Genomic DNA, 16,100 nt, shown 5'->3' on the forward strand with positions numbered 1-16,100 from the left:
CTACACAGCCTACACTATCTACACAGTCTACACCATCTACACAGCGGGACTCCACAGTCTACACCATCTACAGACCAGGACTCTACGTTCCGTCTTCATGTATGTGAAGAAGGAACGACCATCCCTGAACTGAAGAGTACATCTGTCACCATCTTGCAATGCTGTGATTGCAACTGTTCCCCAATCCTCTGTGAATCGTACACACGGCCATTGTGACTCTAATTAAAGGTCATGGCAATTTGCATATGGCACTGGTCGTTGGTTTGGGTGGTTATGCCACTGTATTGTTTAAAAGGGGGGAGGAGGATACCTGCAGTCAGGTGAGACTGAAGAGGTCACTGAGATGAGTGATGAAAGGTTCTCCCACTGAACCTTGTGTCCAGAGGAACTGACTCAGCTTTCTGTGATTTCCTTACCTGGGTTACTGAGCATGCATCCAGACATGCTGCATCATTATGAGCTGCAGACGGCCTGTCATGCTGACTGCCTCTACCCATCCTGTAGGGGGAGCCCCTCAACCCAGTGGAAATACCTCACTTCGATTACTTTTGTCCGGTATCTTATTCCATCGGTCACCACCCATGTAGTAGCTTGTGTCAATAGGTGGGGGTTGGAATAATGATGGCACATTAAATTGAGAGCTTTGCCCCACGGCATAGCTACTCCTTCACCACACCAGTCTTATACAGTGGCTGAGGAAATCTGAGGTATTTCTATCGGGCACTTTTTCACCTTGCACCATGGCAAATGAGGAACAGCCTTGAAAGGTGAAGTTCTCCAGCGCTTAGACAGTTACGTTGGCGTCCTTGATGCAGCCCTTAGTGTTGGCAAGCTCATTCCTTCTCCGGGTAACGAGACCCTCAGGGAGTTTGATGTATATGGCCTTGGCAGCAGATGAAGCTAATCATCCTGGGTCAGAGGAGTAATCTCTCTTCCACTCCCATCTCTTTCCTCTTCCACTGTTGCCCCCTCCCCCCCCCCCCGCTTTCCGTTTCTTCTCCTGCCTCTGACAGGTATATCCACGCCAACTCTCTCTTTCTTCCGCTTGACCTCTCCTTGACCTCCCTGCCCGAGCGGATCCGTTTTCCCTTCCCAAATCTCTCCCTTCCTCTGGTACCACTGTTGCCGCAGGTAGCTCGCTAGCCGGTGTTTTCCACTACTTGGCTACTGGCATGTCCTTCACCCACCACCGAGTCCCAGTCCCAGTCCCCCTTCCCCTGCCAGTGTTTCCAGAGTCCCAGTCCCAGTCCCCCTTCCCCTGCCACCGTTTCCAGACTCCCTCCATGCCGACCGCCTCGTCAGCTCTCAGTATCCTCTTTTCTTGTTTCTCACCTCGTGGTTTTTCAACACTCTGACCTGGGCGTCTGCTCGCGTGCCTCTCCTTCTGCATCCCCTGGTCCTCCATCCCTCTTACCCAACTGGATAAGCCGTTGATCAATCTAAACATCCCAGAAGGCTCTCTGGTTGTCGGGCGTGTCCATCAATCGCGAGAAGGAAATCAAAGCTGCTTCAAGGGGTATCGATTTGTGTACTGCTGAGGAACGCCACTCAACAAGTCAAAGTGCTCACAAAGGACAAAGACCTTTTGTCGAAATAGAGCATTTCATCGTTTTCTCCATTCACTTCTGCCCCTCCCCTTCAGAGTCAGAATTAGAATCTTGAGAGGGTGGTCGTGTTTAGTGTTCATTTCAGATGTTTGACTCTGTCTGTTATAAATATCTAGAAGTCCAAAACTTTCAGGTCATGGACTGAAGAACCTTTGTCTTTCACCCGAGCTGTTAACGTACCAATACTTTAGTCAGTGCCTGTGACAGCACAGACAAGGTTTCCAGTGTATCCTGTTATCCATTCACGTTATTTGTCAGAGTCCAGAAGTCCCTGTAGTGGTACCATGGAAGACAACCTTCAGAGCCCCCTTCTCTCACTTGTTTGCTATGGAGACCACCTCACCTGGTCTTATCTCTAACAAACATAGGCTCCGTTTATTGTTATCTTGTCAAACCTGCCAGTCATCTATGGCACATCTTAACAGCAGGTAAGAAAATCACAGAAAGGGGACTCGGCTCATCTGGACGCCACGTTTATTGAGAGAGAAACGCTTCACCCCTCATCTAAGTGCCCTCTTCAGTCTCCGCTGACTGTTTGCAGGGAGTGATGAAGCATCGCTCTCTCCATAAACGTGGTGTGCAGATGACCTGATTCAACTTTCTATGAACATCTTAACAGCGTTTTTCTACTTTGAATATCTACTGTCTGCACACTGTAGCTTTACTGAACCCACACACACACACATTCACACCCAGGGACAATGTAGTACAGCCTGTTTACCTGACCTACATGTCTTTGGACTACATGTCATATTCCTGTACTGAGTTCTGAAATTCACCAGATTCAAATTGAAAATTGCAAAGCCTTGATTTTTCACGTTCTGCGGACCTAGTTACTGCTTAGGTATGTAGTTTCACCTTGACAGGGTCATCAGAAAGTGTGCAAAGCTGGAGGTTTGGGCCTGCCTTTGGTTAGGCTGTTCCTTCCCATTATGAGAACTGGAGCATCTAACGATACTGGCTGCCTTCCTCGTCATTCCTCCAGTCAAGTTACTCCTTCAACGATCTAATCAACGTGAAATAAATAAATGCAGCAAAGTAAACACAATTATTTCCAGGACTTTTTTCCCCATTTAAAAATCTTTATTCCATTCTGGAACAATATTACAATCAAAGATAAATTGTACAATATTATAAAGTAATACGGCTTTCACTTTTTGCAAATATCATGGTGTTAGAAATAGTAGTTTTTGTGTTCATTTTACCACAATAGAAAACCAATCAATCAAATCTTACTTTATTCAGACGCATAGGTAGGTAGGTCCATATTAAAGAGGAAAATACAACACAGGACAACAACACAAAAATATAGCTAACAGCAGTTCACAGGTCCACAATGATTAAAACCTATGCAGACCTTTGTTCCAGTTTCCAGAAACAAGAGGAGTATCTTGTGTCACTTTGTGTCGGCTCCGTTAAGAGCGTTATAATTACATTCTTAGAATCAGTTAATCGACACATAAATTTATACAAAAAATTCCTCAGCACAGCATGAAAAGTGGGAACATTACTAGTCACAAACACACGACTTGCACTTTTCCATCTTGGAAGCTTGAGCAAGAAGCTGAATGCATCGTTACATACGCTACCTGCAGCTTTTTCATTTCTGCTTTGCCATAACTGGACCACAGGAGGGCAGTAGAGAGTGGAGTACAGGAGGCCCCAAAAGAGCAGTTTTAACATCATCTGTACACATGTGACACTGGTGTGCCAGCGTACTGGCTTGTGCACACAGTGTACAACACTGGCGCTGCACAGCGTCGTCGTCACGTATATCATTCCTGATGGTGTGACCCACATACCTGATGGTGTGACCCACATATCTGATGATGTGACCCACATACCTGATGGTGTGACCCACATACCCGATGGTGTGACCCACATATCTGATGGTGTGACCCACATACCCGATGATGTGACCCACATACCTGATGGTGTGACCCACATACCCGATGATGTGACCCACATACCCGATGATGTGACCCACATACCCGATGATGTGACCCACATACCTGATGGTGTGACCCACATATCTGATGGTGTGACCCACATACCCGATGATGTGACCCACATACCTGATGGTGTGACCCACATACCTGATGGTGTGACCCACATATCTGATGGTGTGACCCACATACCTGATGATTTGACCCACATATCTGATGGTGTGACCCACATACCTGATGGTGTGACCCCACATACCTGATGGTGTGACCCACATATCTGATGATGTGACCCACATACCTGATGGTGTGACCCACATATCTGATGGTGTGACCCACATACCTGATGGTGTGACCCACATATCTGATGGTGTGACCCACATACCTGATGGTGTGACCCGCATATCTGATGGTGTGACCCGCATACCTGATGATGTGACCCGCATACCTGATGGTGTGACCCGCATACCTGATGATGTGACCCGCATATCTGATGATGTGACCCGCATATCTGATGGTGTGACCCGCATACCTGATGATGTGACCCGCATATCTGATGATGTGACCCGCATATCTGATGGTGTGACCCGCATACCTGACGGTGTGACCCACATACCTGACGATGTGACCCACATACCTGACGGTGTGACCCACATATCTGACGATGTGACCCACATACCTGCTGATGATGTGACCCACATACCTGCTGATGATGTGACCCACATACCTGACGGTGTGACCCACATACCTGACGGTGTGACCCACATACCTGACGATGTGACCCACATACCTGCTGATGATATGACCCACATACCTGACGATGTGACCCACATACCTGACGGTGTGACCCGCATACATGACGATGTGACCCACATACCTGACGGTGTGACCCACATATCTGACGATGTGACCCACATACCTGCTGATGATGTGACCCACATACCTGATGATGTGACCCACATACCTGCTGATGATGTGACCCACATACCTGACGGTGTGACCCACATACCTGACGGTGTGACCCACATACCTGATGGTGTGACCCACATACCTGATGGTGTGACCCGCATACCTGATGATGTGACCCGCATACCTGATGGTGTGACCCGCATACCTGATGATGTGACCCACATACCTGCTGATGATGTGACCCACATACCTGCTGATGATGTGACCCACATATCTGACGATGTGACCCACATATCTGACGATGTGACCCACATACCTGATGATGTGACCCACATACCTGCTGATGATGTGACCCACATACCTGACGGTGTGACCCACATACCTGATGGTGTGACCCACATACCTGATGTGACCCACATACCTGATGGTGTGACCCACCCCCCGCCCCCCCATACACTCCTTCCACTTTCAGAAATGTAACTCGAAAATGTAAAGAAAAACAAACAGCAAGTTACGCAGATTATCCCCGTGAACACGAAGAAAAGGGGTGAAACGACGACGACATGCCTTTTGGTCAGAGACCGGCTTTAATTGATCCCGCGCTTGACCCGTCCCCAGGGAGCTGCACCGGAAGGGGAAGTCGATGGGGCGGGATTTCGCCGGAGCCGGAGGAAGCTCAGCTAAGCGGGTTTGCCGTTGTTTTATTCGTGTTTGGGTGGACATTTGGAAACGCGACAACTCGCGTTATATTGTCAGAACAACGGGGAAAAATACCAAGGTAGGGTTAATTCGCCGCAATGCCGGCAAATGTTAACTTGTGGGCGCTTGCTAAGGGCTACCTTTTAGTCGAGCGGCTAACGCTAGCTAGCGGACGGCTAGCTAGCGTTAGCCGCTCGCTAGCTAGCGGACGTTAAGTTGTCGTTGCGCCCTGCCGGAGTAACCCGTGCTACAGCGCAACTGGCGTCCATTTGCGGCCGTCGGTTGATTTCGCAACCCTGGGAACGTGTTGGATCGTGTAGTTTCGTGGCGTTGGGTGGAGCGTCGACGAGAAGCTTTGCTCTCGGCAAGCTGTGTTGTTGTGAGGCGTCTGCCAGCCTGCTTCTCGCCAGTGTTGTTAGCCCACAGCGGGCTTAGCTTAGCCTAGCCTAGCTTAGCTTAGCTCTCGGCTCACTTTTGTTATGTGGCTTTCCTCGCGTTCGGTCCGTGGTGTTGACAGCTAGTTGGCCAGCCACCGTTAACGGAAAAGCCACAACCCGCCTGCCCGTCCGGGTTTCGGTCGAGTCCGGCCCGGACTGCCCGCCCAGCACACGCTGGCCCGAGGCAGAGCTGCGGCTTGCTTTACTGGGGTTCTGTACACGGTCGGGTCTAGTGAACGAGAGAAGTACCGCCGCTTTCCTCCTCGGTTTGATTAAAACAACGCTCCTGCAAAACAATGCTATTTCTTTCCGACCCCCCTGAATGTGGCACCAGATCAACATTTTGTCATGTTCCAGTTCGTATTGGTCTCCCCTGTCGTGTTTGTTTTTGTGTTAAGGCATTTGTTGCACATGGTCTTAACTTGTTAGGTAGGGGTGTTAATAGACTTCCGAGACCGCCAGATAAGTGCTCTCTCTCCCCTGTGACTTGTCATATCTGATGTGTTGATTCTCTAGACGGAGGCTTCTAGAACAGTGTTTCTCAACCCAGTCCTCAAGGAACCCCTATCCTGCAGATTGTAACCCTGCATAGGTAGCCATGCTTGTACTTACTCGACCAATCATCTCGCAGCACTTAATTATGCAAGGTGTGCAACATCTGACAAAATTCACTGCTGATTGGTTGAATAACGACAAACAGGTACCTATTCAGGGTTGCAAAGAAAATATGCAGGATAGGGGTTCCTTGAGGACTGGGTTGAGAAACACTGTTCTAGAAGGTTTTTTAACCCTAACGGATCTCATTGAAGCCATGCTGTCACTAGTGTGCCTTAGTAAGGCACTGCTGAACGTATTTTCCGTGCATTCCCCCATTACCAGAGATCCTCAACGCTGCTGCTTCTCAACATGGAGTGTTTGCACTTTAGACAACAGGTGTATGTAATATAAACTACTTGGGGGGGGAGGTAGAAACATAGCAGAACTGGATGGTCTTGAGAACTGGTGATGAGAACCTTTGATTTATCCGTCCATCCATTATCCAAACCGCTTATCCTGCTGTCAGGTTCACGGGGATGCTGGAGCCTATCCCAGCAGTCATTGGGGTCATTGGGCGGCAGGCAGGGAGACACCCTGGACAGGCCGCCAGGCCATCACAGGGCACACACACACACACACACACACACACACACACACACACACACACCTAGGGACAATTTAGTATGGCCGATTCACCAATTCAGATATATACCTATGTATAAATATGTACATGCACACATCCAAAGAAACGCACATGCTCGTCCTCTCTCTCTCTCTCTCTCTCTCTCTCTCTCTCTCTCTCTCTCTCTCTCTCTCTCTCTCTCTCTCATTTTCCTCTGGCCCAAATAGTACTAACAGTGTTACTTTTTGCAGTTCTAAAAAAATGTGTTGCTTATAATAATGATTCATATCCCAATATTATTTCTCTTTGAGAGAAATACATTGCTATGGATCTCAATAATATGTTGGCAGCACGGTGGCGCAGTGGTTAGCGTGGTCACCTCACAGCAAGAAGGTGCTGGGTTTGAACCCCGGGTTTGTTCAACCTTGGGGGTCGTCCCAGGTCATCCTAGGTGTGGAGTTTGCATGTTCTCCCCGTGTCTGCATGAGTTTCCTCCGGGTGCTCCGGTTTCCTCCCACAGCCCAAAGACATGTAGGTCAGGTGAATCAGCCATACTAAATTGTCCCTAGGTGTGAATGTGTCCCTGTGATGGATTGGCAGCCTGTCCAGGGTGTCTACCCGCCTGCCGCCCAATGGCTGCTGGGATAGGCTCCAGCATCCCCGCGACCCTAATTAGGATAAGCAGCTTGGGTAATGGATGGATGGATGGATCTCATTACATTTAATTTGTTACAAACTCAATCCTTTTACTTATTAAGCTCAATATAAAAACGTTGTGTTGACGGCGTGATTTCATCACAATTTCTTTGATAATAAATAACCATGTCTCCATTTTTAGTTTTTTTTTTTTTTTTTTTTTGGTAACTGGCTGTTATAAAAATTCCTTGACTGTGTTGCACTTCCCCTGTGCAACAGGCCCCTTAAAGGCATGGATGCAAGTGAAGATCAGAACACAGGCTCCACCAATGGAACTGCTCAGACCACTGGAAACTCCCGCCCACCTCAGATCGCCCACATGTCTCTCTATGAGAGACAAGCTGTGCAGGTTGGTGTGTGTGTGTGTGTGTGTGTGTGTGTGTGCGCACATTGAAATGTATTGAGTTTATAAGGAGACTACCTTTTCAAGACTGAAAAACAAAAATCTCAGCTGAACTTACTGAGTTTTTCTACATTGGTACATTGTGCATTGAAGACTTTTTGATGAGTGCTTTAAGGACCCATTTTTTGGATGTGTTTTTATGTTTAGGCCCTCCAAGCACTGCAAAGACAGCCTAATGCAGCTCAGTATTTTCAGCAGCTCATGCTGCAGCAGCAGATCAGCCATGCCCAACTCCACAACTTGGCTGCTGTCCAACAGGTAATCACAACTGGGACAACAAAACCAGTTTTCATGTTGTACATAAACATTAACAAGAATATGCAACACACTCCTCTGTTATTATTTTCCACCAGGCCACACTTGCAGCTAGTCGTCAGTCCAGTTCTCCGAGTAACAGTGTGTCTCAAGCCACCACCACTGTAAGTTTTACTGCTGGTCATTGTCTTAAAAAACTTCCCAGTCACATAGTGATATACATTTAGTAAAATTAGCAGCTTTGATCAAAATGTAAATTGCTGTTCCTTACAGGTTAACCTAAGCACCACCACTGGAGGAGGGACCATGACGAATCCCCGCCCCCTTGGCCCTGCCACTTCTGCAGCAACGACAGCTGTCAACCAATCAGTGTTGCTGGGTGGGAACTCGGCAGGACAGGGGCAGATGTATCTTAGGGTGAGTCAGAAATCATGTATAGTAGTCGTTCTTAAGTGATTCACCTTGAATTTCGCTGACGTGATGTACCAACAACAGTTTTGAAAATTCACCGCAGTTTAAGTCTGTGTAAGGTCAAAACTAAAGATTTAAATTTCAGGCATTGCTCAAAAAAATGATAATGAGGAAATTATAATAACAAGATTAATACAGATGACAGGCATTCAAATGACTAATCCAAACAATGTTCCCTACTTTTGAATAATACATGCAACATAGTTGCTTAGATTTAGTCAAATTAAATTAGTGTAGCCAAAATGAGATTTCATTAATGGTATTCAAAATAATATAAGTAATTCTAGGGTCTTATAAATAGACAGTCATTACAAGCAATGTCCCTGCTGGACACCCTCAAAGCTCTTCCCACACCCTGTAAGATGGGCTCAAGCCAGTTATTGACACTTAACAAATATAGGTGCTATCTAGTGGTGCTGTCTGGTGGCCTGTCCAGGGTGTCTCCCCACCTGCCACGCAGTGACTGCTGGGATAGGCTCTAGCATCCCCGCGACCCTGAGAGCAGGTGGATGGATGGATGGATGGAAGGTGCTGTCTAGGCAAATATTTGAATGGCTGCCTACTCTGTGTGTAGTCATTACAGACTGCCACAAAAAAATTACAATAAGCCATCTTAAAGTTCTTGGTACCACAACCTATTTTGACATGATTACAATTAAAGTTATATTCACACACAATACAGTAGAAATGGAGAAAATAATGAAGAAAAAAGATGCAGAAGAAAAGACGGTACAACAAGGTCCCAGCATCAAGTCTGGTATCACTGTGTACCTGTATACCTACACCTGTGTATTATGCACATGTATGAGTTGTGTGTAAACGAGCACCAGTCGCTGCTTAATAGTTACGTCAGGCGGTAGCCTATACACACACACTGTGTGTGTGTGCGCATGCGCGCGCGCCTGTCTGTCAGTGGCTATTCTCGCAATCTACTGGACGTATCAGCCTAAAATGTTTTGTGCAGTTATGAATGTATGATGAAGAACCTCTTGTGATTGCAATGATTAAAAACCTTCTAAAAACGTTTGTTCTCCTCGTTCACTCTCTGGCCTGCTCGACCAGCGCCGCTGCCGCTGTCCGGCCCTGCACGCTGAGTCAACATGCGCATGCGTGACATGTCTTTGGTTGAGTCAGATCGGGCGGTTACAGTGTCAAAACATTGTGTTTGCGTATGAGTCTTCAGGAATCAGGACCACTTTGAAATGAAATGACAAATAAAGTCCGTTTCCCCAGCCCGCACCAGTGCAACACAAAGACAAAAACACATCCAAAAACCACAAGAACTACAAGAACACACACATCCAGACTAAACAAAAAAATCACTGTCCAAGGGAACAAACGCCAGCCAGGATGACTGTCGGAACCGCCGGTCTGCGTGGGCTAGCAGTTAGCTTAACCCGCCCCACTTCCGCGTCCTGTCAGACCGCCCTCAGTGTTTCCTCCTCGGGCACAGCTCCAGGTCTTGAGTCTTGAAAGTAAAGCAATTGATCATATTTTGCAAGCCAGCAAAAGCATGCGGAAGTGTCCATCTCCAATGTTAAAGCTCTGCTATAAAAATACAATTTCAACAGTGGGATTAATCACAGTCACAGCTGGAAATCATCAGTAACTGCAATAACACATTTCCCATGGCTGATCTGTTTTTTCTTATCGTTGTTTTGTGACTGAAAGTCAATCAGCTGAGCAGCCAGTCTTCATGATTTATTTGATATCATGAAAACCATGACGATTAAACACATTTGAAGTATTTCAATGAGGGCTTTTGAGGTTTGATAGCCTGATCTCTGTCATTTCATGCCCGACTTGGCCGCTTTCGTGCGAGGGTCCACCAAGGAGGCTGCGCATCCACAGACTGACAGGCAAAACATTTTTATTGGGTAGATTCTTTTAGCCTGAGCGCTGCATATTAAAAACCTTTTTTTTTCATATTTCCAGTTGAATCGACTTGGGCGCTGTGCAAAAGTGTTATAATGGCAGGAAAAACACTGGTTTTTCTTTCCGTGTGTGCGTGTAGTTGGTTCCCTTCTCCCAGTAGGTGAAAAATGGTGGTTTGTCGCCAAGTCCAACTACTGCAGAAGGGGAGATGTGTATGCCTGGCGGAGATCTGCACTCTACTGAGTGCACTCCTCCAGTTGAGCCATTTTCACTTTGTGGCTTTCATAAACCCAATATATAACAAGAATTATTCACTGAAATACATGCTGTTTGACAAAGACTCACCATATGTTTTTAATTTGTCACACAGGTCAACCGCTCCCTCAGGGCTCCCCTTGCCTCCCAGCTCATCTTTATGCCCGGTGGTACAGCAACAGCTGCCGTAGCGACAGTTGCCCAGCAACAGCCTCAACAACAGCAACAACAACAACAGCAACAGCAAGAAGTCCCTCCTACCTCTGCCAGTGCCCAGTCAGACAATGATCAGGTTTTAGGACCAGTGTTTTTCTGGAACATTAAGTCTGAGCTGTTTTCTCATAGTCACATAGTAATCTAACAAGCCTTTTTTGTGATGGTTTTCCTTGACATGGTTGAAGGAAGACTCCTTGGTATCCATTGTTTCTCACTTCAGGCTCTATCCCTCTTTGTCCTCCAGGTGCAGAACCTGGCCCTACACTGTGCCTCCACTCCTCGAGCAGCTTCTGTCAAGTCAGAGTTCCCAGAGAGGAAAGATGCTGCCAACTTCTCTCTCGGTCAGCAGCAACAGCAGACTTTTACCCAGGCTGCTCAGCAACAGCAGCCGGTACAACCACAGCAACAACAACAAATTGCCAAACAGATGACTAATTTCTCCCAGCAGCCCACCGCTACAAGTTTGACTGTAAAGACTGGAAACCAGGCCAACTTGAATGTTGCACCTGCTGCCTCTGTTACTTCTGCCTCCTCCACCTCCTCGCCAGCCTTGCCTCTCTCCCAGTTGCTTCTTTCCCCCTCTGGTCTATGCCAGGCCAGAGCAGTGACCACAGTTACCCCTGCTGCCACTGTGACACACATCCTGGTGCCCACCTCAAACGTTCCTACCTCCACACAGGGCTACCCTATCGGCTCCGTGGCCCCCAAAGCTAACGTCAACACCCAGACCCTAGTTGTCCAGCCCCTACAGCAGGCCAACGCCAACACCACTGCAGACAAAGGCCCTGTTCCCATCCAGCCCAAAACGGCTCAGGGACACCGCTTACCTGTTCAAATGACCCCTCGACACCCACCACCCATTCTCCCAGCTCCACCCACCAGCAGTCAAACCACCACTGGGAGTCACCACCCTCCCCATATCCCTGTCCAACTGGTGGGTGCTAGACAGGGCTCATCAGGAAACACACAAGCTCTGGCCTTGGCCCAGAACCGAAGCAGCTCAGCCCAGGAAAACATTCCCGGTGGGAGTGTCAACACTGCCTCAAATGGCAGTGGCGCCACTATGGTAAGGTCAGCCTTTTAAATGGAGGAGGAGGTTTAGGGTGGTTAGACACTGCTCAAGTGTGTAATGGAGATTAGTATAAGAAAGAGTTGTAACATATTTAGCTTTGTTTATTACATATCATTAGGCAAAACCCACCGCTGGCTCCCTGAAGAGGAAGTCTGACTCCGATGCAACCAATGAGATGGGAACAGAATCTTCAGATTGTGCACCAATGAGAGATTCTGCTCCTCCTTTGTCTCCTGCCCCGACAAAGGACTCTGGTATGTCAACAGTTATCTTGTAACTATGGACATAAAACACGTTGCTGGCAATACTGGCTGATTTTAGCTGTGAAACTGAAATGTGGTTGAAATCTGCTCTCCATCCTTCACAGCTCCTCCTGTGACAGCAGCCTTCTCGTCCCCCCCTACCCTGTCTTTGCCTTTGCCCCTGTTGAGAATGGGCCATGGGGATAAGGACAGAGCCCCTGTCCCCCAGGCTGTGGTTAAACCTCAGGTCCTCACTCACCTCATAGAGGGCTTTGTCATTCAAGAGGGAGCCGAACCTTTTCCCGTAAGTTTGTAAATGTATTTATTTATTTTTCATCCCTTTGGCATCTCAAAACTGTACCCCTAAGCTGCCTTTATTGCACACCCTCTATGGCAGTGGTCGTCAACCCTGCTCCTGGAGAGCTACTATCCTGCCGGTTTTCACTCCAACCCTAATCTAACACACCTGATTCTACTGATTACCTACTTACCAAGACCTCGATTTATTGAATCAGATGTTTTAAATTAGGGTTGGAGTGAAAACCGGCAGGGCGGTAGCTCTCCAGGAGCAGGGTTGATAGCCACTGCGGTGTTTGGGGTGGGTGTAGACTTTCACATGGGACACTTGTATTAGTTCGCTGTGTCACCCGAATGCATTTTAACCTTGTATTTTCATGCAATTCCCCCATTTATTTAAGTCATTGTGTTATTTTTAGACATCCTTGGAATTTTTTCCCCTGATCACCAGGCTTTCCCTTAATTGACAGGTTGCTGGACTTTTAAAGGACAGAGATTTCGCCATGGTGGGTCGCTCTGAGAATGGACCTGCAAGTAAGTATTACTACAATTTCAGTCGCTGCATGCTGAGTTTGAGTTTGACTCCAGACCTTGGCTGCATGTCAGTCCCTCTCTGCTTCTTGTACTTCCTGTCTCCACTTTTCTTTCTGTCTGTATATTGTCCTCTTATAATGGAAGTTATAACTGTCTAAAATGTAATCCTACATTGAAAAAATCCCAAACTCTAAAGACAGCCTAAACAAACAGCATTTAAGATAAAAAGTATTCATATTCCCACTGTTTACTGAAGTGGTTCATTTTGCTCCCCAGTGTTGAAGTGTGAGTACTGTGAGAGCCTTGCTCCAGCCAGTCAGTTCAGAGGATCCAAAAGGTTTTGTTCCAAGACCTGCGCTAAGAGGTACAACTCTCTTTTGACATGCTACACTCTCCTCTCATATTGAACATTATGTTCATTTTTTTTGTGTGTGTTCATCCACACACACGCACACACTTTGCTGCCAGGTCCGAAACTGCAGCCCGTGCTGAAAACATGTCTGGAATAGACCGCATACTGACTGTAAATTACACTTGGCACAAATGAACCTAGTTGGTTTATAATCTGAACACCTTTTGTGTCGTGTGTGTGTGCGTGCGTGTGTGTGGGTCTCAGAGTAAGAGGGTGTGTGCTGTTGAGTTGTAGAGCATTGCTAAGTGTCCTCTGTAGTTAAGATTCTCCCCCTGGTCCTCCAGGTACAATGTAAGTTGCAGTCAGCACTTTCGGACAAGCAGAGGACGAGCTGGTGCAGGACCACCACCACCTCCACCTCCACCACCACCTGAGAGTGTGGCTAGACGGAGGGGCCCTCCTCGCAGGAGCAGCTCTGAAATTGCCTGTACTAAAATATCAGGCAGACATCTACCCGTCAAGGTGAGAGGTGTATTTCACATCTTCAACTTCATCTAAAAGATTTTTCTTTAGGTTTAGTCTTCAAATCTTCTCTCTTTGTCTGTAGTGTCGCTCCGAGTCTAGTCGTTCAGAGGATGCATCCAGCGACGGAGAAGAGGAGGAAGAAGAGGACGATTCTCCTCCGCTTTCTCCGAGCTCCTCCCTCTCCTGCCCAAGACCCACTCACAGTGGTCCTCAGACTGACAGCTCAACCCCTGCTAACCTCCCACTGGATGGGGCCAACTTCCTCCCTGGGAGTCCTGCTCAGTGGAGTGTGGAAGAAGTCTGCAGGTTTATCTCCTCACTTCAAGGTCAGTGGACCTCACTAGATGTGAGTTCATTTTAGGGTTAGGGGGACAGTTTATCCTGTTTTACTGTGGGCTGATTGTATATATCTCTGTCTGTGTTCTGCTGAGTGTAGGCTGTGAAGAGCTGGCTGCACAGTTTCTTTCCCAGGAAATCGATGGCCAGGCCCTGCTGTTGCTCAGAGAGGACCATCTCATATCCACCATGAATATCAAGCTGGGTCCAGCGCTGAAGATCTGTGCCTCCATCAACAACCTGCGAGACTGAGGTTTTTGATTCACCAAGGATAGAGGAAAGTACCAGAACGTCTTGTCTTTACTGTTGAATTCTCACTGGAAAATTTGGAATCACGGATCAGTACTTACGACTTGCTCCTCTCTCAAGAAGACACTTTTAAGTTTGAGACCTGTATGGACAGGGAGGATAAAGTTTGTGACCTGATCGGGCACCATCAATCATCTGACAGACAGGATATAGAAGTGAATGTTGTAAAGGCGTGTTAAAGACGAGGAGAAGTAGGAGTAGATGATTTGCTTTGACTTTCAGGACTTTGAATGTGCAAAAAAATGTTTTATGTGTATTCTTAGTGACGTTTGAGTGGTGAACGTAGGCCTCTTGTTAGTGTAGTATCCACGTCAGAGAGAAAAAGTGAATGGGTTGTCTTTGTCATTGTCAAGAGACACACACATATATATATATGTGTGTGTGTGTGTGTGTGTGTGTGTGTGTGTGTGTGTGTACCGTATGTATTCTCTTCTGTGCTACTGTGCGAGCCTGGGCGCCTGCGGTAATCACAGCTCGCTCCGCTAGCCGGGACAGTTCATCCATAGGGTTAAAAGAAACATGGCCTTCTTGCTGTATTTCAGCGGGTGCTTTAACTGTAGTTTTGTGCGTTGGGAGTGTCATTATCAACAATGGTTCAGTCCATTCCAAGATTTGGTTTTAACCACAAGAATTTTTCTAGCTGAGAAGACATGCGACACAGGCTCCAGTCAGCACGAGAACACAACACTCAGCCTGTTTTCCTTAGATTCTCTGTTCTTTTTACCATTTATTAAAATCTACTTTTGTATTGGGTTTTTTTTTATTTTGTACTTGTATCGAAGTTATTTTATGGGGGTCGAGAGAGTTTTTCATGGTTATGATGTAGTGATTTTGAGTAGCTTTAATTGACTTAACTACCTGAAGATAGGTATTTCTCATGGTTTGCTCTTACAGGGGCTGAATGGAAGTGCTTTGTCTATCCGTATGCAGTACTACCAATAAAAAAAAAGCCTGTTAATGAACCTGCGCTGAAACTTTTCCCCCATAATTCATTCATTCATTCATTCATCTTCAGCCGCTTCTCCGGGGTCGGGTCGTGGTGGCAGCAAGCTAAGTAGGGCACTCCAGACATCCCTCTCCCCAGCAACGCCCTCCAGCTCCTCCTGGGGGATCCCAAGGCGTTCCCAGGCCAGACTGGACATGTAGTCCCTCCAGCGGGTTCTGGATCTACCCCGGGGTCTCCTCCCAGTTGGACGTGCCTGGAAAACCTCCAAAGGAAGGTGCCCAGGAGGCATCCTGATCAGATGCCTGAACCACCTCAGCTGGCTCCTTTTGACGCGAAGGAGCAGCAGCTCTACTCCGAGCTCCCTCCGGATGTCCGAGCTCCTCACCCTATCTCTAAGGCTGAGCCCAGACACCCTACGGAGGAAACTCATTTCAGCCTGAAATGAGTTTTTCCATAATATTTCATGTGAATGAAAGTCACTCAACACCTCATGCTGACTTGAACTGAATTCTTGCTCCTGCCCGGTACGAGAACTGATGTAATGAACGTATTAGTCAATGCG

At 47.3% G+C, this 16,100-nt stretch overlaps 1 protein-coding gene across 1 annotated transcript; it reads left to right on the forward strand.

Moving 5' to 3' along the window:
* Nucleotides 1-5,119: 5,119 nt before the first annotated feature.
* Nucleotides 5,120-16,007, forward strand: phc1 (polyhomeotic homolog 1). The gene is made up of 14 exons (XM_056286770.1): nt 5,120-5,237; nt 7,670-7,799; nt 8,001-8,111; nt 8,207-8,272; nt 8,382-8,525; nt 10,825-11,001; nt 11,170-11,991; nt 12,116-12,251; nt 12,365-12,543; nt 13,007-13,070; nt 13,347-13,434; nt 13,767-13,944; nt 14,030-14,273; nt 14,384-16,007. The coding sequence occupies exons 2-14, from the start codon at nt 7,683-7,685 to the stop codon at nt 14,533-14,535; spliced, it is 2,478 nt and encodes an 825-aa protein (XP_056142745.1). The 5' UTR covers nt 5,120-5,237; nt 7,670-7,682; the 3' UTR covers nt 14,536-16,007.
* The last annotated feature ends 93 nt before the right edge of the window (nt 16,008-16,100 follow it).

The sequence above is a fragment of the Lampris incognitus genome, chromosome 9, assembly GCF_029633865.1.
Source record: "Lampris incognitus isolate fLamInc1 chromosome 9, fLamInc1.hap2, whole genome shotgun sequence".
In the NCBI taxonomy this organism is placed as follows: Eukaryota; Metazoa; Chordata; class Actinopteri; order Lampriformes; family Lampridae; genus Lampris; species Lampris incognitus.

Bases quoted from the DNA above. Each gene is read 5' to 3' on its own strand.
- phc1 (XM_056286770.1), top strand. From the start codon at position 7,683: ATGGATGCAAGTGAAGATCAGAACACAGGCTCCACCAATGGAACTGCT. The intron at 8,526-10,824 runs GTGAGTCAGAAA...TTTGTCACACAG, and splicing joins AGGGGCAGATGTATCTTAGG to GTCAACCGCTCCCTCAGGGC. The intron at 13,435-13,766 runs GTACAACTCTCT...CTGGTCCTCCAG, and splicing joins TCCAAGACCTGCGCTAAGAG to GTACAATGTAAGTTGCAGTC.